Here is a 25,148-nt window from a genome sequence, read left to right on the forward strand (position 1 = left end):
AATAAGTCTATGGGAGAAAACTCATTTCCAGACCCTCACAGTCTTTGTACTTGAAATACCAACAGTGTCAACCTGCTCCTAATCCTAGGATCCACTTTCCATTTTCCCACCAATCAAAATTTGCTCTAGGTCACAAAGCAGACCCCCTGGTAATGTATATTCAGACTAACAAACAAACTGCTGAGAAGCCATAGCTAGACATATGCACAAACCATTTGCACTTCCTCATAACTTCAAATGAGATAATTTTTATAAAGTGCTGAACATAGTTCCTGGCCCGAAAGAGGCACTTAATAAATTTTTATCCTTTCCACTGCCCATCTTTTCTTTAATTCACTCTGTCAATTCAATTTTTCCAGCTACAGTGTTAATTCTGGCTCCAGATTTAAAAACTGGTATTCAGGTAGGTGAGGTGACTTGCTCAAAGTCATATAGATATAAGGCAGTGAAAAAAGTGTTAATATCAGCTTCTTTAACTCCAAAGCTAATACACATTACACTTGACTATATAATTGTTCTCCTTCCCTAACAGTGCAGGTGACTCATGTCTCTTAATTCTGTCATTCACAGAATCTTGAATTACAAACACAAAAGAATTTCCTGAGGTTCCTTTATATTTATGGTGGTGTGGGCAGCTAGGTGGCGCAGTGGACAGAGCACCAGCCTTGAATTCAGGAGGACCCGAGTTCAAATCTAGTCTCAGACACTTAACACTTCCTAGCTGTGTGACCCTGGGCAAGTCACTTAAACCCCAGCCTCGGGGGGGGGGGGATATTTATGGTGGCGTTATCCCCATTTTCTGCATACTCAGTAACTCTCTTGCATTATTTCATAAGAAACATCCAGGGAATATAAAGAGTGTCTAGTCCCCATGTCAAGGAATGATCACAAAGGAACTAGAGAAAGCGTGGCCATAAAAATAGCACTTCACTTATATAGCACTTTAAATTTTGTGAAGATCTTTATTAATATTGTCTTTTTTGAACCTCATAACAACCTTCTTAGATAGGTGCTATTATTATTATTATTATTATTATTATTATTTTATAGATGAGAAAACTAGGCAAACATTGGTTTAGTAATTTGGACAAAAGCACGGAGCTAGTATATGTCTAAGGCTGGCTCCACATTTGATTCTTCCCGATGAAAAAATATTGCATCTGTCCACTGTACTATCTTAACTGAGTGACATAACTAATAGCTGTAGGGATCAATCTGTACTGCTTTCTCCACATAGATACCTGACTTTGGCATCCCCAGGGGCAGCCAAGAAGGCTAATATGATCTTAGGCTGCATTTAGGGAAATTTGATTCTGATGGGTACCACTCTGCTCTGTCCTAGTTACACAACATCTGGAACATGGCCCTGAGTTCTTGCTACCATGTGTTAGGAGTGAAAGACTAGTTATAAGTTATTATATGTCTAGATGTTGTAGCCAGGATGATAATTATGTCTTATGAGGGACAGTTGGAAAACCGTATAATGTTTATTTTAGTCTGCAGAAAAGAAACTCACTTCAGTTACGGGGACAGAGGAGAATGCAGAAAAGGAAGGCAACTGTTTCCAAACAGTCAAAGGACAAATTTGTTGTCCTTGATCCCAGAGAGATAAATTTAGGGATGTGGTGTGAATCTGCAGAAGTTAATTTCTACTTGATATGATGGAAAATTTCCTAACAGACCTATACAAAAGAGTAATGGGCTTCCTCATACAGTATTGAGTCTCTCTCTCATGGAAGATCTTTAAGTGGAAGTTGAAGCGGATCTTAGGGGTGATATTTTAGAGGGAATTCCAGTACATTGGGTCATATGACTTCAGAAATTCCTTCCAACTGTGATAGATGCAATTATAAAATAGGATTATTCTATAAAACATTACTTGGATCATCATATAGGATCATGGAACTTGAAGGAACCTTAGAGACCCATCTAGCCTGACTTTATTTTATAGATTTAAAAACTGCTATTTAGGTAGGTGAGATAACTTGCTCTAGGTCATATAAACATAAATCAGTAAAGAAAATAATGATCTCAGATTCTTTAACCTCAGAACTAGTATGATTTCTATTTGACTGTATAATTGTTCTCCTTCCCTAACTGTGCAGACAACTCATATTTCTATTAATTCTGTCATTCACAGAATCTTGAATCATAGACTCAAGGAACTTCCTAAGGTTCCTTCAGATTTATGGTGGTGTTATCCCCATTTTACAGTTATGATTCAGAGACATGCAGTAATTTGCTTTCATGAGTAGGTCAAAATGGAAACAGGGTAGAAGCCTGAACTCCTTGCTTTTTGTGAAGTGTTCTTTCATTTCTCCATGTTGCTTCTCATTATGATCTTTCACAAAGACATGTTGACTGATCATCTAGAGAGAATGTGAAGTCACCTTAGTAAGAACTTATCCTTGTTTTAACTTTTCCATAGAAGTTTTTTTACAAGGTGAGTATGGATAGTCTCCCCAGGTCTCTACTTTGGAAAACATTGGATAGTGAAGTGTTTTGTGTGTATGTGTTTGATGTTAACATTAGAAAGGCATGGTCTTAGAAAGACATAGTCTAAGTTTCTGAGTTCAGATACTGCTTTGTAACTCATGGGATTTTGTACAGATCACTTAACTTCTCTGAACCTCAGTTTCCCCATCTATAAAAAAAAGCAGTTTGGGCTAGATGATTTCTAAGGTTGCTTCCCTCTCTTAATTATAGGTTCCTAAGAACCATATGGTCATACCGTATACCTTATAGGCTTCTAAAGTATTATTACATCTTACATAACCAGCCTTGGGGAGATGAACTGCTTCTTTGAAATACAGTGCTTCAAAGAGAAAAAAAAAATCTGGAATTCATGTTAAAAAATTATCTTGCTAAAGATGAAGAATGTGAATGGTAAAGAATAAGATTGAGATGCTAATGTGGAGTAAACCTAATAAAGTGTTTCCCACAGCTCATCTTTCAAAATAGACGAGGAAGATGCCCCAATCAAACGCTGCCCAAAGTGCCGAGTGTACATTGAACGGGATGAAGGCTGTGCCCAAATGATGTGCAAAAACTGCAAACACGCATTCTGCTGGTACTGCCTTGAGTCCTTAGATGTGAGTATACCCTGCCCCCATCTTAGTACCTGGTCGCCTAGACTCAAGTATCATCTTTCTCATTCCACGGAGTTTCTTGCAATGATACCACAGACCACAGATAGTTTTTTTTTTTTTTTTTTTTTTTTTTTTTTTTTTTTTTTTAGGAAGGGGATTGGGAAGGAGGGGAGGTAACCTTTCTTTTATCTCTATCTAATTTTTTTTTTTTTTTTTTGAGGTGGGGGAAGTGGGACAAATTTTTTTCTCTTATTTTGAAAAACAGAATCAAAGATCCCCTAACCCATTCTTTTCATTGAGCTCTTAATATGTGTAAGACATCAGGTTTTCATAAGATACAAACATTTGCCCTCTAAGAGCTGAAAGATTCAAAAAATATTTTGGTTATCTTTGAAATAGTTATAGAAGTAAGAAAAGAGATACCATAAGGTAAAGTATGTTTAATAGACAAATGAGGCACTAATTAGTGTTGATGCTCAGAGGAAAGTGGGAAGGGGGGGAGAGAGAGAGAGAGAGAGATGGAGATGAAAGAATGAAAGAAGGGAGGGAAAGAAAGAAAGGGAGAGAGGGAGGAAGGGAGGGGAGAAGGGAGATAGAAAAGAGTATGCATTGTGGATTACTTTGTTCAGGGAAGGCTTTATGGATAAGGAGAAATTTGGTCCTAGCTCTTGGAAGTATTTATACAAGCAGATGGAATATAATGTAGGTAGAGGATTATATTCAAGGCAAATGGAGTATAATGCAGGATTATAGGAATTAGAGCCAAAATGACCTTAATAGTAGTCTAGTACTATTTTCTTAATATAAAATGGAAAACTGAGACCAAGAAAGGGGTGACTTATCCAAGCTCACATAGATAGGGTGAGAACTTTGAAGTGAAACATTAATTTTTTCTTTTTTTGGGGGGAGGGTTGAAAAGTTTAGATAGATAAAACTCCATTTATTCAAAGTCAAAAAATTCAGAACTGGAAAGAACCTTAGATATCATCTGGTTCAATTCCTTCAAATTATACATGAAGAAACTTAATTAAAAGAGGGGAAGCATATGCCTATGGTCACCTTGATCCAATCAGCCAGAATTTGTACTAACCATCTACAGTGAAAATGATAATCAGAATCATGACTATGCAGCACCATAGACTATTAAAATGTCTTAAATTGTTTTATATTCAATGTTTAGGCAAATGTTTCCTACTATGTTCTGTTTTAGAAAATTCAATTCAATAAGCACGTATTAAATGCCAGCTAATGTATGGAGTACTATGCTAGACACTGACAGAAAGTTTACATAAGGTCTTCTAGATAAGGTACCTTAGGTAAGATACTACTTCAGATCTAGTATGTTTAAATGGACAGCAAGGTATCACAGTAGATAGAATGCCAATCCTGGAGTCAGAAAGAAGCCATGGAACCCTGTTTTGCCTCAGTTTCCTCATGTAAAAGGAGCCCAAGGAAATAGCAATCTCTAGTATCTTTGCCAAGAAAACCTCAAATGGAGTCATGGAGAGTCAGCCCTGATTGAAATGACTTAAATGAAACAAGTATGTTTAGGCTCTACCCTCATAATTTACATTCACTTAAAAAAATTAGGTCCAAAATGAAAATACTTTTAACCTTAGGATTATTATTCTTGAGCCAAGAAGGATTTCAGAGGCTATGTAACTTACTTAACCTTTCTTATGGTGCTAAGCATTAAAGAATGATTTAAACCAAGATCATCTGACTCCAAACCTTATTAAATTGAAAGAAGGAAATTATTTCCTGGGGATAGTCATAGAAAGGTTCATAAAGAGAAGTTGATATTTCAACTAGTTTTTAAGGATCCATTATATTGAAAGATAGTGTTGTTTAGGGGAGAGTCATCTTTAGAACCAAACAATGCACATTGAATTCATACCTGTCTCACCTATAGTCTTTGTGACCTAGAAATACTCCCCTAGCTGTAAGCAGATCTCTTAGTTTGAAGTTGACAGAGAAGGTGTTGGCCTATACTGGGGCAGTTGGGTGATTTGTGAGTCTCTTTCATCAATCAAAGCACAAGTCCAGTTCCTGTGCTCTTAAAGGATAGTTAGGAATGCAGCAGGCATTCTAGGTCTAGGGGACTGCCTGGGTGGAGGCTTAGAGTCAGGCTTTTAATAATTCAGTTCAACAAACATTCATTAAATGCTAAATAAATGCCAGGCATTGTGCAGGGTGCCAGAAAATGAAGACAAACTTAAAAACATTCTCTGCTCTCAAGGAATTTGCATTCTCTTTGGGGTGGGAGATGGGGGATGGAAAGAGATGAATGCTGTTAAGTACATAATATATACGAAGTAATTTAATGGGGGGATAGGGATCAAGAAAGGCACATCCTGATCTGTATCTGTCACTGTACCCAGATGGCTCTCAAGGAGAAAGTGAAGCTGGTGATTTTGTACAGTCCACACTCACTTCAATCCAACTCACTTGCATATCATGGCATTCACTCTCCCTACTGTCATGGCGGTCTTTAAAAACAAAGGACAAACAAGAACCATATAAATGGAAACATTAAACTAGGCTTTGAATAAATCTAATAATTTCATGAGCTGGGGATGGGAGCAGAGGGAATATTTCAGGCCTAAGAGGGATAGCCTGTATAACGACAGTCGGTACAAAAAAGAGATGTTGAATAAACCATTTTGAATGCAATGATCAAATATTTGTTCAAAAAAAAAAGAGATTCAAAGACCTTTCAATGACTTTGATTTAAGCCTGACTTAATAATAGTTAAAGATAGGAACAAAACTTACCAAGCTTTTGTGACAGAATATTTTCTATTTAGCATTTTTCAACATACTGTTGAGGAGGTGATACAAGAAGGGAAAGACTATTTTAATTTGGTTGCCATAGAAAACAGATTCTGGAGCAAAAGGATTTAGCTTTTATATTCAGTTATTAGAGGCACTCGTATCAACTTAATACTGACTACTAAAATGTGAGGCACTAGGCCACGAATGCTCTTTAAAAAGTATCTGAGAGTTACTTCATTAGGCAGTTGAATTTTTCTTGTCTATAATACAGTTATCCAGTGCCTAGAGAGAATTAAAGAGCTTCTTAATAGGTGCATTATACACACACACACACACACACACACACACACACACATATGTATATATATATATATATATATATATGTATATATATATACATATATATATATATATATAATTTTTATTTGAAAAATCATACATAATTTGCAGTGGTTTTTCTCTGGTAATATTCTTTTGTTCAGCATTCAAGACTTTACATAATCTCCACTCCTATTTCCTCCAGCTCCTTCATGAAAATAAATAAATGAATAAATAAATTCCAATATTTATGTAGTGTTTTACACTTTGAAAAGAGATAGAAATATATGCACACACACACACACACATATGTATGCAGAGACATGTATACACATGCCACTTAACTAACCACCACATTAATCAATCAGTGAACCTCATGAAATTTTAAATGCTTTATGTCCTGTTATCTCTTTATGAATTATGTATCTCTAGTCCAATCCATTAACATAGCAATTGGTCACTTCATAAATGAGCTTCTTCCAGACTACACAAGTTTAACAGTGAAAGATTTCAATTCTGAATTTAAGGATACCTAAATGAGCCAAACCTTTTTGGGAGGTAGAGAGTGAAAGAGTTTCTGCCTCTTTATCCTACCCCCATGCCCATCTATCATTGACTGTCATCAAAGAGAAGAGAACAATTGGAGAGACAACAAATCTAACCCAAAGCAGAGTGTCAGCCAACTAAGAATTCTGAAACAAAAGACATATAGAGAAAGTTAGCTTGAAAATAGAAGCAGCTTCAAGGCATGTGACTCCCTCCAGCCTGAAAAGAATATTGGCTAAAGAAAGGAAGTTTATCCTTTGGATGCACATATTCTCTGCTTATATGCTTCACTACCTAAGTTTAATAAAAGTTTATATCTAAGTTTAAATCTACTATTATTCTGGACTCTCTATTCTTATGGGAGAGAGTACCCTAGGATTTTGTGGGAAAATAATTTATACCAACTCATCTTAGTAAAAAATACCCAAAAAAACCCTTTCTAAATGCTTAACAACTCTGCCTGAAACTAAATAGGGAGCATACTAAATGGGGGCTCATGAGCAACAATAAGAGAACCATAATGATGATTAAGGTTATTTAAAGAATCCTGAGAAGTCACTGTCTCTTTGGGTACTGAGCCTGCCAATATGAAGAAGCAAAGTTGGAAGAGTGAGCTCAAATGCATATATTATGTAATATAATATATAATATACACATATTATCTCATTTGATCCTCATAAAATCATATGAGGCAAGGCTATTCTGTCTATTTTATATGAGACAAGAGGTTTGAGAATTACATAGCTAATAAGTATCTGAGCCAGTTTTCAGAGTCAAGTCTTCCTTACTTCAAGAACTCTATCCATTAGATTCTTAGCTAAGTACCTGGCTTCTTATGCTAGCCAAACTGATAATGGTCCTCTGAAATTTCAGTGTGCCCTATTACACCCTGTTTGATCTACCCATAGTAGGTGTTTCTTCCATTTCTACACACTGAAATCTTACCCGTAAGTTCTAGTTCCATGAAATCTTCCTTACTAATAGCCACTACCTTTTAGTTATTTGTGTACTTGTCTTATCTCCTTTACTCATTTCAATAGAAGTAAGGATTTTGTTTTGTTTGGGGCAGAAGTAATGTAAAGAATAGTGTAGCAAGGGATTATATTGGAGCTGTTTCCATGTGGTTGGGCTCCTTCCACTTAAAAGTGCTCTCTGGCATTTTGCTGAAAGACTCATCTTGCTAGAAGGAAGCTCCTTGGGCAGGGCTCTTTTTATCCAATTTTCCCTTACAATAATAGAATAATAGCTTGCATAGAATTTAGAACTTTCTGAAGGGACCTCAGCCATCATCTACTCTGAGCTCTTCATTTTACTGATGAACCTGAGGCCCACCAATCTTAAATAACTGGCTGAAAACCATTCAAATAAATAGGGGCAGCTAACTGACACTCTAGATTGAGCTTTGGATCTGGAGTCACAAAGAACTGAGTTCGAATCCATCTTCTCAAGCTGACAACGTCGCTCAGTATAAATTTGTTTGAGTAATATGAAGCTTTTCTGACTTTTCTCTGCTTTTAATCTCCTACTAGCTTAAAATATTCTCTTTTTACATTTTCATTTTCCATACACCCATCATACCCTTCTTTGCATGATATTTATTTTCCTGTGTCTATCTACACTCTGCTCTGTCTCCATGCCATGGAGCTCCTTAGAGGTAACTAATTAGCACAATAGGTACTACATTGAGCTTTGAGGTGGGAAGACCTGAATTCAAATATTAACTCAGATACTCACTAACCACGTAGGCCAGTTTTTTAACCATTCTCACTCAATTTTCTTATCTGTGAAAGGGGAACATAATAGCACTAGGCACAAAGGATTTTGTGAGGATCAAATGTGAAGAAATATGTAAGTTTTTGCACAGATGCCGCATATTATTATTATTATTATAATTTATCATGATGATGATAATAAATGCCATTTCTCAGCTTTTTATCTCCCATTATGAACATTACTTTTCAGGTAGTAGATGTTTAATGAATGTGTGTTGAATAGAATTTTAAAATTTAAAAGTGCTATAGAAATGAGTTATTGCTATTACTTCTCTCTGTGGCCCCCATGGTACCTTTCTTGTAGCAGATAGCCTAAAAATACTGGCTAGTTGTGTTGTCATGTGAATTGTAATTATTAAAATTTGAGAAATTTTGGGTTTTTGTTTAGGACTAATATCAATAGTATTAAAAATACAAACCTCAAGTAATGAATTTTTAATACAAGTGAAATAAAAAAAATAAAAAGAATACATACAAATTTAAATCCTTGAGATAGCCAGCAAACACAAAGGATTTTATTTTTAGCTTTGACTATCTTGCCGATTGTGACCCTTTTTAACTGTTCCATTGTTTCTGCTTCTAACTGCCAGCTTACTGAAATTCTCTTTAACACAATAGTAAAGGAAATATGGCATCCTAGACAAATATACCAAGACTCCGGCTAAATCCTGCCATTGTTAGATCCAAAAGTTTCATTAGTTAAACTGTAGTAGGGCACGGGATGAGGTCATAATTGATCTTAATATAGCAAAATACTTTTTACAAAGCATCTGTCATGAGATAAGGATAGAAAACATGTGCTGGAAGCTTTCATTCATTCAATAAATACTTACTCAGTGATTGATATATGCACAGTGTCCCATTTAAAATGGAGAGGAGGGGAAAGTGAGTAATAATGCTAATTATAATAATAATATTAATAACTAAAATTTACAACGTTCTAGACACTGATTTACAATTTTAATCTCATTTAATGATGAGAATTCTGGGAGGTGAGTGCTCTTATTATTCCCATTTTACAAATAAGGAAACTAAGGCAAATAACAGTTAAGCACATTGTATAATGTCATATAGCTAGTAAGTGTTTAAAGCTGTATTTGAACTTAACTCTTTTTCACTCCAGGCCCTGCATTCAATTGACAGTATCACCAACTGTCCCCATCAGCTGCTTCTAGATGGATAAAATACAAGGAGAAAAAATAATCCCTATCCTAAAGGAAGTGGCATTCCAAGGAGGGAAAACACCACTTAAATAAGAAGTGGAGATTATATTAACAACTTATCTCACAGGACTGTTCTTAGTATAAAAAATTAGGAAAAAAATTCATCAAAAAAGACTGGAAAGAGTGTAGGAGATACCATATGTCTGGGGTAAAATTGCTAGTGAATTGATAAAAAATTCTGCAGAATCAGGAGTCAGACCTAAGCAATTCATGAAAAGTTGATAAAGGTTAATAAAAAAAAAAAAAAAAAAACAATCAGAATAGATCACAGGGCAGAGTCATATCTAGGGTAAGAAGATTGCTAGTGGTTAAACAGTATCATAAAATAAAATTCAAACTTGGACCTTCTGACTTTTCTGCTATACCATTCCAAAAGAAAGACATTCAAATAATTGTTTTTTCTCTCTACCAATTTTTGAATATCCTTCCATTTTAAAAAAAATAAATTGAACATTCATGTTTTTTCTTTAATGGTTAGTCAAAGATTTATAGAGTAGATGACTTTGGGTTGCAAATGGAACCTCTTTACTTTTTCTGACACATTCTATTGCCTCTTGTGGTTTCTAGTAGGGACAAATAGTTTTATTGAATTTTCTTTTCTTTATATTTAAAAATCCTTCTATTAGCTTGAAGTATTTGTTGTTTGTTGATGTTAAATTTAACTGCTATGTATCTTGGAGTTTGTACTATAAATTTTTGTTTATTCCTGAAGGGGATTTGTGCATTTTTTAGATTGAGGCTTTGTTTTCTGTGTTCAGAAATTCTGGGTAATTTTTGTGTTATTTCTTACATTGTTTGTGGGTGTTGAAATGTCATGTTCTTCTGGGAGACTCACAATCTTAATGTTGTCTCCGCGTATTCTATCTTTGAAATAAATGCTTTTCTTATACAGAAATTTCTTTAAGTGTTATTACTTTTTGCTTCTATTCTTCCACATTGCCCTTTACTTCCTTGTATTTGTATTTCCATTCAGTTGTCCTCTGTTTTTCTTACCACAGTAGATTCAAGTTTTTTTTTGTTCTGCCTATTCTTTCCAATGTGCAGGCCACAAATCTTGCTTTCAAAATTCTTATTCTCTTTTAAACCATTTAGATATATCTTGATGTGTTTCATACTCTCTTTGCAACCCACCGGGTTTTCTACCTTATCAGGCATTGATTCATTTTCCTTTATGTTACAATATTTATTTAGAGATGCCTGAACTTTTTTCTTTGATCATCTTTTTCTTTTATCATCATCTCTGTGTGCTTTATACTCAAGGTCTTTAAGTTATTTTTTTTTCTTCCTAAGAGCTTTGGTAATTTCTTTCTTTCTTTTTTTTTTTTTAAGGCTGGGGTTAAGTGACTTGCCCAGGGTCACACAGCTAGGAAGTGTTAAGTGTCTGAGACCAGATTTGAACTCAGGTCCTCCTGAATTCAGGGCTGGTGCTCTATCCACTGCACCACCCACCTGCCCCTGACCTTTGGTAATTTCAACCATTTCCTTTATTATTATTAATTTTTTCCTTTCTAACTCTTTCCCCTATAATAGTAGCTTTACTTCAGGGCTGGATCTCAAAGTTGTCTCAATTTTCTCTTAATTTGGTAATTTACAGTTTACTAACTATGGTCTTTGCCCCAAGTGATTTGGAGGGGCCATAACTGGTTCCATCTGGATATTTTTGCCTTTTCTTAGTGGAATGTCACAAAACCTCACATGTGTTCTGCCTTAATTCCCTCTGTTGCTCAAGTTATTAACTGAGCTCTGTTGTATCATACAATATTGTTGTTCTCTTAGCTTCTATTAAAGACTGAGCTTATTTCTGCTTTTTGAATCTTTTACACCACCTGTGTATTAGCTAGTTCTATCCTAGGTAGAGTGGATACTGAGAAAGCATGCTAAAGCTTAGATAGTATGGTATTTTTACTTTGTTTGTGTTCTTGAGTCCTAAACTGTGGAGACAACTGAAATTCCTTTATCTTTTACTCATAACTTCTATTTTGGAGAAGTTTGAGAGGTTATGAGAATTAAAAAAAAAAAATTAGTCCTTCATCTTCTAGGTAATTATTTTAAAAAGAGTCCTGACATCAGAAAGACCTAACTCCTTCAGCCCTATTATAGTTGTCTTTAAGAACCACATCAGAGAGCACAAGGAATCCAGGTTCACCAATTCTTATATTTAGAAGGGCTACTTCCTGGCCTGAGGTTTATTTACACTTATTTCAGATGGAGGGCTTGAGCTTTTACAGTCACAGGGGAAGAATAAACTATCTTCAGTGTTGCTTTGGAATAATCAGTTTAAATAAGCAATGACATTTCCTTTTTTTCAACCAAAACTAATTTTTTAAAAAAATAACTTTTCTTGCCAAAGATTTTGTTGATTTCCTAGTGTTAGGAAAATGGAAGTGAATGTCTTAGAAATAAATGAAATATCAATATGGTTGGATATATAAATAACATTGATAGGTTACTTTAAATTTTACAAAGGCCTTTTCTCACAACATTCCCCTGAGGTGGGTGATTACAGTGCTCTCATCCTCATTTTACTAATGAGGTAGGTGAAAAAATGAAATTACTTTCCTATATCACACTGCAAAATCAAATTATTTTGCTACCTGACCTTGTCTTCTCTGATATAATTACGCCAATGAATAGATACACATAAGTAGAAATCTCTGGAATATAAAAATTAAACATGTATCATGCCAAAATTGTCTTTTTGTATACTTAGAGACTGACATACATCTCAACATTTTTCTTTTAAGCAAATGAGAGTCCACTGTTTTAAGTGATACTTGTCTTTATTTAGTCACAGTGAAGGCTTTTACAGGTCTCCTTCTGTAGGGATTTTTAACCTAGGATCTACGAATTAAAAAAAAAAAAAAGTACAGTTCAATTTTTTTTTTCTTTTGTGATCCTATGAATTTTATTTTCTGCATTAAAAAAGCAAAACAAAACATTATTCTGAGAAGGGAGGATCCATCTGTCATTCGAGTGTCCCCCCCAGATTATGAAACCCCTGCTCTGATAATTTAAGCTCAACTTTATGAAATCCATGTATTCATAGATTTATAAGCTTAGTTAACCAGAGGAGAGGTTTCATGGAATAAATAGAATTCTCTTATTTATGATTTCTTTTTTTTTTTCTCTCTTATTTTACAGGATGACTTCCTTTTAATACATTATGATAAAGGACCTTGTCGGAACAAGCTTGGCCACTCCAGAGCATCTGTGATCTGGCACAGAACACAGGTGGGCACCAAAGCAGAGTACTGTGATTATTGGTTATATGTTGATGTGTGCATTATTTGTTAATGACATCATGAGGATCTAGGAAGTGGCTAATACAATACACTGGAAAGAAAGTTGTAGTGTTATTCTCATTATCCTGGTTATTGGTTTTAGGCTTGGTTTCAGGAGTCCTGAGATAGCTTTAGAGTGAAAATAGTTGTATTAAGATGTGACATGATTTTTTTTTTAATCCACCTAAAATTTATAACAACTTAAGCTTTAACTAATGCTGAGATTTCCATAGAAAACACTAGCAGAACTCTGGTTAGCAATGAAATGGGATAATAGCCTGAAAAAGAAATAGAAAAATCTATAAAGGATCATTAGGATGAAAGAGACTTTAAAAAATGGTCCTTTTAATATCACAAATAAGTCTCAAAAAGGGAAAGTGCCTTTTCTAAGGTCACACAAGTTCTTGTGCCTATTTCTTCATTTGTAAATTGAGGTGCATAAGGAGTGTTATTTAAAACTGAAAGGGAATTTAGAAGTAATGGGATTTAATTTCCCACCCCATTTATAGAGGAAGAAGCTAAAATTCAAAGACAAAAAGTGATTTGTTCAATATTTATCGACTTAGAATTAGGGTTTGGAGCTAGATATTCTAAAACTGAAGGAAGCTCTTTTTTCTGCATTTCATATCTTTAAGAGAGAAGATATGATAGGAAAGGAATGACTTGGTGGTTTGCAACTGTGTTAGCACTAGGCATACATATGGAAATGTTGATAAGCCTGGATTGGCTGAAGGTTCAGTTTCTTTTTATGTAAAATTCTGTATTGGACCAAATGACCTTCAATATTCTTTTTTTTTTTTTTTTTTTGCTAAAAAATCTTTTAATTGTATGACTTGTAAAAAGTTGACCCCCTTTGAAACTTTCAAATATTAAAAATACCTTCAGAATAAAGTATAAGTGTAGGGGAATCCCTGCTAAGAAGTTTCTACTTAGAACATTTTCTAATGCAGTTCTAAAAAAAATGTTAAGACATTTTAAAATTCTGTGAGCTATTTGGGAAATAACCTGAGGAGTGTGTGTGTGTGTATGTATGTATGTGGGTATATTGGAATATATACACACAGGGATTTATATGTATATATGTACACACACACACATCACTACAATGCATCCTTTTTATTTTCCTTTTTACCTCACATATCAAATAGTTTTTACATTATTTTATCCCAAATAAATGTTCATTAAAAAGATATTTTCTAAAAGAAAACCAACTTTCTGGGTGCTATTCCATGGTTATTTTTTATTCAGGCATTAATATATTTCTTTGGTGTTGCAGCGCCCCCTGGTGAAATAACAATTTCTGCAAGTAGTGATAAGAACCCCATCCATAATTTGGAAAGACTGAAAAATTCCCTTTCTGACAGGCCAAAATATTTGTTACATATTATGCATAGTGGGAAGGAGCTATGATTTGTAAAGCATTGAGTGAATTTTACTGCCAAAGCAGATCTCAACCTTATATAATACTTTGAGAAGTCCCAGAAAAGCTGCCCAAGGCATGCAGAAATTAAGTAACTTGGCACAGGTAGGGCTGAATGCAGAATTTGAACTCCAGTCTATTTGACTTCACAGTGACTCCATTAGAGATTATGTGACCAAGATTGGCTGGCTGGCTATTGCTAATTGATGAAACAAATTATTATTGGAATTGGCAAATCAATTGATGAAGCTCCTTTTAAGGAGTTAGCCTTAGGCCCAATTATAATTTTTCAACCTGGCCTATTTTGTGCCTGTCACCTTGTATATGTCTATTTATTCCCTGCATGCCCAATTTATTTACGAGCACTGTTTTCTCCCTTCCCCCACTTCTTTTAACTTGTGCTCTCAAATCTGTCATTATTAAACCAAACAAGAAGATTACTTCTGGGAAAGGTGTGTCAATTGACTGCTTTGTGGTGCCATACTCTTTCCTTGAGATCTCATAGACTAAAATACTATTCCAAGCCCATGACTCCATTTACTTATATATTTATACATTATTTCTATTATAAGGGTTCTTTACCTCTTTTTGTATCTTGGATCCTGGTGGCAGTCTGGTGAAGCCTATTCTCAAAATAGTGTTTTTAAATGCATAAAATAAAACACATGAAATTATAAAAGAAACAATTTTCATTGAAATAGAGTTATCAAAATAGTTTTAAAAATCACAAATTCTTTAAAATCTATTTAGAGATCTCATCTATAGATGTCCAGGATAAGAACTCCTACCTCAATGGCATATAAACGTGTCTTTTTAGAATAATACCAGGAATAAGTGCTTAGTAAATACTTTTTCATTCATTTATTACGTTTATTAGAATTCCTTAATAAAAAACAAAACAAAACAAAAACACCAGTAAGCCTATCCCCAAGTTAAATAGAGAATCAGTTCTATGTGGATTGGACAGATTTCAGAGCAGATGCTTTAAACAATGACAATCACTCACTTTCTGGGTCTTCAGAATCAAGTCCATGACCTTGTATTTCCCTGTGGGACATTGAAAATAGGGATTTCCTAGTCTTCCAGTAGATTAGCTATTATTCTGTCTTACATTTAGAAGGAGACATGTCATCTCTTTGCCCTTGTGTGACATCAGATTATCAGCTTGGAAGGGCTTTATAAAACATTTAGTTTTAACTTTTTCCAGAGAAGAAAATTAAAGATGAGTGAAATGTAGAACCCAGTTCTTCTTTCTCTGAGCCAAAGACTTTCTGTCATTATATTATCCTCATATAAACATAGTATAAATGAAGAAGTATAAGATATTTTATTTTTTATCTTTATCATTTCCAAAGTACTTTCATATACCTGTTCTCATTTGCTTTCCTATGAAGCAAAGAGAGTGGAGATTATTCTAATTTAAAAAATGTGGGAATTCAAGGCACATATGATTATTCTATTTTTTTTAATAAATAAGGAAACTAAGACTGAGAAAGGAAAAAGCAAAGAACTTATCAGAATTGGAAGAAGTATAGCTCCTGATCTGAGTTCTATCTCCTATTAAACAATTAGTCAACAAACATTTATTCAACCCTTCTACATTAAATTCTGGGGATACAAAAACAGTTCCTATTGGAAGAGACATTCTGGTATACAATATATATCAAGCAGACCCATGTTAACGTGTCAGACCCTGTAAGTCTGTAAACCACATGTATGCTACTCTTTTCATCTATAAAATAGGAGGATTAGATTATAAAAAGGATCTTAGATCTAGAACTGAATGGAGCCCTACTGGTCATCCAACACAACCCCTTCTACAAGTGAGAAAACAAAAAGTGAAGTGACTTGATCAATTTCACACCAGCATTTAAGCATCAGGGTCTTTCTAAACACAGAAGTCAATGATTTTGTGATGGGATCAGTAATTCTGTGATTTGTTCAAGCTGGCTGTGACAGAACCATGTCTGGAAACTCAGGTGCCCTGACTCCTAGCTCAATGCACTTTTCTGTAACGTGCTCTCCTGGCAGTTACAATTACTAGTCTGTCCTAGACCCACCAGAGTACCTTTGACCACTGTCCTTTGCAGTGTGAGCTCTACCCGGCTCGCCTCCTCTGAGGCCTTCTAAGGTCTCTGGCCACAATCTCTTGAATCTATAGCTTAATAACCTACCGGTTATTAGCGCACTCAAGAACAACCACGTGTAATCTTAAAAGCCTTTATTATACCTACTCACATAATGCCCTAGCTGATGCCCTGACTTGTTGGTTCCCGAGTGAACACCTGGTCAGAAGACCCATGTGTTCACTACCAAAATCCTTACCTCTTTCGGCTACCCATCTTGGCTTGGCCACCCAGGCTAGGAGCCAGGGTGAACAGCACGAGGTTAAAGAGAGCGGTTGCTGCCTGCAGTGGGCTTACATAGGGCCTGTGAGGTCACACACACAGCCAATCAGCGAGAGAGTCACCCATTACAAAACTATCTCAATATGGCCAGGATCCCGCCCAAGGGCAGTCCTAATATCCACAGAATTTACTTCCGGGCCTCAATCTCCCGATGCACTGTGTCCACCCATTTAAAGGGCCCTTACAATTCCCTTTCTCTTGTTTTGCGGGAACCGCACATCTCACCAAGCTAAACTTTTAGCACCAGCTATAGTTCACTTGATCCATGAGATGACAGTGTTATGCCCAAGGAGGTACAAAGCAGCAGATCAGTAAACAGAAGTATGACAATGAGAACCAGGCTCAACAGTGGCCCAAGTGTTCAACCCATTCATCAAAGTCATACTCGAGATAATAGGCCAAAGAGGTTGGATGCCAATGAGGTAGGATGTCAACACTGAGGTGGGAAGTCAACAAGGTAAAACATCACAATTCTAGTTAACAAATATCAGTAGGTAGGTTGTCACAATTCTAGTTACATTTATCACAGTTCTAGACCAATTCTAGTTTCTTACAATTTTCTGTTGCACTTTTCACACTCCTAGAACAATTCTAGCTTATCACAATTCTCAATTGCACTTGTCACAATCCTAGAACAATTCTAGTTTATCACAATTCTCAATTGCACTTTTCACAATTCTAGAACAATTCTAGCTTATCACAATTCTCTATTGCACTTTTCACAATCCTAGAACAATTCTAGTTTATCACAATTCTCTATTGCACTTTTCACAATTCTAGAACAATTCTAGATTCACAGGTGCACATAAGCAAAGTCATGTCCAGTAACATTGTCTCAATAACAATGGCAGGTGGGTGTGTTGGTTTTTCACCCACTAATTTAAAAGCATAGGGCAAAGCCTCTTCCCAGGCCACCATATGGCAAGTGGCCACGGGAGAAGCAAGCAGGCCCATTGTCCATTTACAGTCTTTATATTGCGTACCACCCAAAACAGTCCATTTCAGCTGCAACACTGGAACTGTGTCTGCTGTCTCTGGTGTCACGGTCAGGAGGGGCATCGCTGCCATCAGCGTCTGAAGGGCTGCGGACATCTGGCTGGTCTCTCTGGACTGTTGTCTGGTCCTTCTCTTGGATCCCCAGGTTACAAATGTCTCTGGTGGGGATGAACTCTGCTGCTGGATCTGCACCTAGGAAGGAATGTCCCCGGGGCCCAACTTGGGCCTTTCCAAATGCCATCCAGGCCTTTCCACATCACAGTGGAAACAAAGTTGTTGTCAAAAAGATTAACAAGTCAGACAAAAGTCAGTCTGTCACTTAGCTGCACTTTCTGTGTATGCCCGAAGTGCATTGCTAAGGTAAAATGCAAAGAATTTAAAAATGTAAAACCAAAATAGATTAAAAATATAAAACCAAAATAACTTTAAAATGTAAAATCAAAATACTTTGAAGATGTAAAATCAAAAATGTTTTAAAATGTAAAATCAAAATTTAAAAATTGTAAGCAATCACATATCCCAAAATTCCCTTCTCTTGTTTAGAAGAGAAGATCTTGGGGATAGTCTGTGCAGTAATGACTTTACTAGAACACTCGGCTATATCCCTGAATTCTTTTGCCTAAAAATCAAAGTTTGAATTTCTGATACCGAATTGTACTCCAGGAGTGTGAATCAATAAATCTGATATTACTTTTCCTCCTGGGTCAAAGATCACACACTGTCTATTTATTCTAGTGATTAAAACAGCAATTTTCCAACCCATTCTAGACATAAACACTGTTTTATAAGTACCCGTAGGGGGTTGGGAAATCAAGCTCACCTGTGGAAGTGGAAAATCCACGAGGTAAGAAAAGAGGAGTTTCAACTCTCCAAAGACGATCCTAGCAGTTTTACAAGTATAAAACTCCACTCTCTCTAACTGCAAGGCCTTATCCCTGTAAGGTTTCTTAGAAATTAACTGAACTGTATTTTTAAAACTTTTCTGATTATACTCAATAACCCACAATTCCTTTTTGCCTTGGGGCATAAAGCCTACTCCTGTCCTTTGAAATGAAGACACAGGAGTTTTGAATGGATTAATGGGCAGTGCTGATAGTATTATCGCCCTTCCTTTTCCTCCTCCCCCTTCTCCCTTGGCCCAAGAAGGTGAGGCAGAGGGAAGAAGAATCGGAAAATTCCCCAAAGGCTGATTTAAAATCAAACCTGAGCTTTGCACATAAAAAGAACTAAACTTCTTCTCAATGAAAGAGTAATCAATACATTCCTTAAAACAACAATGCAGGAGGTAAACCAACAAAACGCTAAGAAGAATTTCTACAACTGAAGTCCATGTGGTTCGTTTATTTCCTTCCTTAGTTTCAGCCACTGGTTTGAACTCTTCCTGTTCTATCTGTAGTAACCTAGCTTTTTCTTCTTTCTCTATCTCCATCTGTAGTTTAACCTGCAATTCCAGCAACTCTTGCTGTGGCATTTTATACTCTCTACTGTCATACAATCGCATTAGCTCTAGGTTGCTCCCTCTCCTAGCTCTATTTACTGGGTGTGGGGATAGCCTTTGTGGAGCTTGATTACAAGCTTCCTGCTGTTCTTCAGTGGTGATCTTTGTTAAAAGATCTTCCATCTGGCTCTTTAACCTCTTTATATAATAAGCATTATGTTCAGCTGTGTCCTTGAGCCTGATCCCAGATTTACCTGGGTCCATATTGCTTCTCTGTCTTCCCTGGCGTTTCTACCGGATCTTTCAGAATCTTAATTCTGAATATTAAATATTTTCAAAACCTGATAATTTCTGATGCGTCCACCACGTTGGGCGCCATTTGTAACGTGCTCTCCTGGCAGTTACAATTACTAGTCTGTCCTAGACCCACCAGAGTACCTTTGACCACTGTCCTTTGCAGTGTGAGCTCTACCCGGCTCGCCTCCTCTGAGGCCTTCTAAGGTCTCTGGCCACAATCTCTTGAATCTATAGCTTAATAACCTACCGGTTATTAGCGCACTCAAGAACAACCACGTGTAATCTTAAAAGCCTTTATTATACCTACTCACATAATGCCCTAGCTGATGCCCTGACTTGTTGGTTCCCGAGTGAACACCTGGTCAGAAGACCCATGTGTTCACTACCAAAATCCTTACCTCTTTCGGCTACCCATCTTGGCTTGGCCACCCAGGCTAGGAGCCAGGGTGAACAGCACGAGGTTAAAGAGAGCGGTTGCTGCCTGCAGTGGGCTTACATAGGGCCTGTGAGGTCACACACACAGCCAATCAGCGAGAGAGTCACCCATTACAAAACTATCTCAATATGGCCAGGATCCCGCCCAAGGGCAGTCCTAATATCCACAGAATTTACTTCCGGGCCTCAATCTCCCGATGCACTGTGTCCACCCATTTAAAGGGCCCTTACACTTTTCACTAGGCTATGCTACCTTTCCCCTGAAATATAGACTCACCAAAATCTCCCTCAGTTTACTCAGTATCAAATCCTCAGAGAACTCTGCATTACAAAGTATACAGAGAATGGGTGAAGATCTAAACATGACATACCTAGAAACCTACTTGCTAACAAAACAGACAGGAAAGGGAATGGAGAAATAGCAGGTGCTAACCATGCTGAGATGGAAAGAACTTACCCTACAGGAAGATATCTTATTTTGAATTTATGAAGAAGTAACAATATAGGGAAGAGTGAATTGGCTATTTTGCTAGGGAAGGTGATAACTTGTAATACTGGGCTACTACTGGAGAACTGAGGAGGCCTAAGCATTCTTGAGTGATATAGAGATCTCTCAGGCAGGAAAATCTATGAATAGCTGTAGGACAGAGAGAGAAGTGTCAACTGAGAATAACAGTTCGTCTTAGTTTTTTCCTCAGTTCTTTCTCTCCCTTTTGCCCTCCTGTTATAAACCCCTGGTTATAAAAGCTGATTTGAAGGAGGTGATAATTTTAATATTGGCCCACTTGACTCCTGATATGCTCATAGCAGGAAAAAAAATTAAGGGGCTTTTCCCTTTAGGCTTTTCTAATTCTCTTACTCAGTCCCAAGAAGAACATCACACCTTCAAATAAAAAATAATATCCATTGAGGAAGTAAACTGCTGTTGGCCCTTTGAACTAACTGAAAACATTCATCTTCTCTTTTCCACATGTGCCCTTCAGAGGTTCAATCCAACAAATTTTTCAAGTCAAAGCTCTTTCCACTACACCATGTTTCCTCATCCCATTCTTGCCTTTAAAATAAACTCCCAGCAAGGGAAAAAGAAAATTGGTTAGATAGATAGACAATCTGGATTCTAATGCTGGCTCTGACTTTCCTGGGAAAGTCAAGCCTTCCTTTGGGGTCCAGCTTCCTCATTTGCAAAGTGAGAGTGTTAGGAAGGATGAACGGGATTGGCCTTCCACTATGAACCTTATGTGTGAACTTGAATCCAGACATCACTTCCTTCAGAGCCTTTATTTTCCCATATAATGCCAAATCCAGAATGATTTTTCTGTGAAACAACTGACTGATTTCATTAAGCAATGGTGAGATAGGGGCTAACTCACTTGATAAAAACTTTGCCTTTCCCCCTTCCCCAAACTGCTTTTGTACACTTAAAATATTCTTTGTTGCTTTTTTACTTATTGATCCCAAACCTGATTCCTGATCTTGAGACTAGAACCTACTGATTCAGTAATGGTTTTCATAGAATTGTAGAATCATAAGACTAATCACATAATCCATCAATTTGCTTTCAAGCCTGAATGTGCCTGTATGAGATTAGACAGAAGAAAACCTACATTATGTGCAGTAATACCTAATTTATCCACTATCTTCAGCATTGGAATATTCCACTAACTGAATTTTCCAGAGGCTTACCCTTTTAAACATAGAAAGCAATACCTCTTCTTGATAGAAATCTTTCTTAAAAAGAATAAAGTCTTGACTTAGGAAGTTGAAGTTACTAAATAAAGCTTTGCTTTTCTTGGAGGTAGCTAGTTACCTTGTGTAGAGACCTGGGTTTGGAGTCAGGAAGACCTAAGTTCACCCTTCAGACATATGCTAGATGAGTAACCCTGAGGAAGTCAGTAAATCTTTATTTACTTCAGTTTCCTCATCTATAAAATGGGGATAGAATGATAGCAGCTAACATTTAGTAAGCTACATAAATGTTAGGTTTTTTGTTTTGTTTTGTTTTGTTTTGTTTTGTTTTGTTTTGTTTTGTTTTTTTTAAAGCAGTAGATTTCAAGACAGGATCTGAGTTCACATCACAGATCTGTTACTTATTTCTTTTAGAAAAGCACTTATTAAGCTCTCTGATTTTTTTTTTTTATAAAATGAGTGAATTATTCTAGATTAGGGATTCTTGACATTTTTTTTTTTTTTTGTAACATGAATCCCTTTTTCAGTATGATGGAACCCATGAATCCTTTCTCAGCATATTTTTAAATGCATAGAATATATAAGGAACCAATTATATTGAAATATGATGGGTGTTTTTTTTAGGTTAATTGACCCCAAATTAAGAACTTCTGACCTAGGTGAGCTCTAAGATATCTTTCAGCATTAGCTGAATTAGATCATTATGTAATTGTTCAACATAGTAATGCCTTGGTCCTCTTTGGATCCATTGAGATGTGTGTATATGTGTTCCTCAGCACTAAATTACTCCCTCCCCATGACTGTGCATTTGAGTTCTTTGTTGTCTTTTTGTTGTTGTTGGGGTTGATTTTCTTTTTTAATTGTCAAGCTGTAAAGTAACCTCTTAATGCTCTCAATATGCCATTCTTTCGTACTTTTATTTACCCTTCACTATTCTTTTCTTCTGCTGTGGTATGGGAAACCAGGTTATCAACTTTGTAGGCAATCCATATGTTAATTAAGAATAAATTATTTTAAAATGTGGATTTTTATAATATCTTTTGAATATCCTCTTTTATTTTCTATTACTTGTGTTTGTCAGAAAAGTGAGAAATATATTATATTTGCTTTTCATGTAATTTTATATTTGGGATGGACATTTGAAAGTCACTTTGTCCAAATCTCCCCTTTCCTAATCCTCTTACTCAATCTCAAGAAGAACATCACACCTTATACATTAAATTCCTTTGCATTATCTCTGATCAGTGGCCATGAAACCTCTTTTTGACTATTAAATGTACTACACACTAACTTGTGAGATAGGCATTTTCAATTTTGGACAGTCAAATCAGCCTGAAATCTGAATTTTTATAACTTGTATGTTTTTTTCCTGGTTCTACCCATTGCAACCAAGGAGAACAAATCTGATTTCTCTTCCATGTCACAGTCTTTAAAATACTTTAATAAACTGAAATAAAAATATGATTAGTATGCACAGAGCTCAGAGTCAGGATGGAATAACAGAATCAGGTAAATGGAAGCAGGGATAAAATTTCTTATGGGCAATTATAAACTTTTATTCACCCAAATCAAACTTGATGGATGCATTTGTATGCGCACTCACCTGTGGGGGTGAGCAAAGGAGGAGACAGCAAGTGGTACTGCCTAGGGAAGGAAGCAGGGTGTTTTTTTTTTTTTTTTTTTTTTTTTTTTTGCTGTTTTTGTTTTTTTTTTTTTCCATATGCCTGAGATATTTTATTCTCATGCTTTGGACAGCAGGTGGTGCTGTCCCTCCTTCTTACAAAACTCCAGGACCATATACTCACAAATAAACACATCTCAACTGGCCACTTATTATGTATTCAGCCCTTTTTTTTTTGGGGGGGGAACTATGAAAAATAATGTTTCTGCAGTTTCATTGATATACTCTTTGCCATCACAGATTGCAAGCCTCCCATGCCAACAGTAAAACAATCTGATATTACAGGGGAACTAGCTTTGGAGTATGAGTCAGGATACTGAGGATCATGTCCAAAATTTGCCAGTAATTGGACATGTATGTTAGTGCCAGTATTTTCCTCTCTGACTCTGTTTCTCCAACCATAAAATGAGGGATTGGATAGTTTTTTTTAAGGCCCTTTCCAATGCTAAAACGTCTGAATCTGAAGCTGCATGGAGAGTTGCTGTGATTTAAAAAAAAAAAAAAGATTCTCTTGAAACCCCCCTGATGATAAACTTAATAAGAAACTTCTTGACAGGGTGAGAATAGTTCTCAGGTATATTGCTGTGGTCATCTCCCAAAATCTTTCAGCTTGGCGAAACCTACTACTGAGTACTTCTCTGAGGAGGACTTGAGTAGAGGTAGTGGATTACATATTACAATTAACATAAATTTTCTCCCTGAAATTTTGCCAAGACAGGTAAATTTCTCAGAAAAAGAAGTTGAGATCAAGAATGTCTATTCAGTAAGTCAATTTACTCAAAGTCTACTCAGATACATACCTTGTGGCTTTCTGGATGGATTTTACAATGGTCTATATTAATAAGTAATCAAGATTTTAGTTCAAAATCTTCCTCAAATTTTTCCAGGTATTTAGCCTGAAGCAACTGACTCCCTTTTCCCAGCCTCAGATTTTTCTCATCTCCAAAGTGGAACAGCAGTACTTTATATTATAGTCATGACTTAAATATAACACATAGCGATGTGTTTTTAAGCACTTTGTAAACCTTAAATTGCCATGTAAATGCTTGGTATCATTGCTATTATCACGATAGGAGCTCTTCTTGCAGCTATTTAATATTCCATGGGCTTCAGAGCATCTTGTAGGCTGCTTTCCTGATACACTAAGGCCTCACTTCCTTTCCCTGTCATACCTAATTGAATCATATGACACTGCTTATTGACAATAATAAGTAGCTTGCTTACTTCCACCATGTAGCCTTCTAATTTCCTCTGGCTCCCTGTAATTCTGATTCTTCTGAAAGACTCCCTTTCTATGATCCATAGCCACATATCATCATTGGAAGGTTATTGATATTAGAAGCTAAGAACAATAAAATGGTACTTTATGATTCCCTCATCACAATCCTGGGAAAGAGACAATGTATTAGGGCAGGTAGGTGGTGCAGTGGATAAAGCATCAGCCCTGAAGACAGGAGGACCTGAATTCAAATATGGCCTCAGACACTTAATACTTCCTAGCTGTGTGACCCTGGGCAAGTCACTTAATTCCAGGCTCAGAAAAAGAAAAAAAAAAGAGTTAATGGGTCGACTGAAAGTCATTCAGCTACAAAATAAGAAAGCAACAACTCAAAATAAACCCTGAACTTCTAATTCTGCATCTAAATAGATTTTGAATTAAAAAGAAACATATATCACAATGCTGAAGCTTCTGGAATCCTCATGACAGTGAAAAAAATTTGACATGCTTATTATAGTACTTTATGTTTAATATCGCTCCACATAGCTTACAGATTCTGCTTTTT

General features: G+C 36.1%; 1 protein-coding gene across 13 annotated transcripts in view; it reads left to right on the plus strand.

The window, feature by feature from the left end:
• Positions 1–25,148, plus strand: part of RNF144A (ring finger protein 144A) — a 161,362-nt gene that overhangs the window by 129,859 nt on the left and 6,355 nt on the right. For 11 of the 13 annotated variants that reach the window (XM_074288085.1, XM_074288079.1, XM_074288083.1 and 8 more), the window contains 2 exons: positions 2,933–3,092; positions 12,864–12,953. In XM_074288085.1, the coding sequence (XP_074144186.1) occupies positions 2,933–3,092; positions 12,864–12,953 (250 nt within the window). The remainder of the gene's footprint in view (positions 1–2,932; positions 3,093–12,863; positions 12,954–25,148) is intronic. The other 2 variants (XM_074288076.1, XM_074288084.1) reach the window with 1 other exon arrangement.

This window comes from Sminthopsis crassicaudata, chromosome 2, assembly GCF_048593235.1.
Source record: "Sminthopsis crassicaudata isolate SCR6 chromosome 2, ASM4859323v1, whole genome shotgun sequence".
Taxonomy (NCBI): Eukaryota; Metazoa; Chordata; class Mammalia; order Dasyuromorphia; family Dasyuridae; genus Sminthopsis; species Sminthopsis crassicaudata.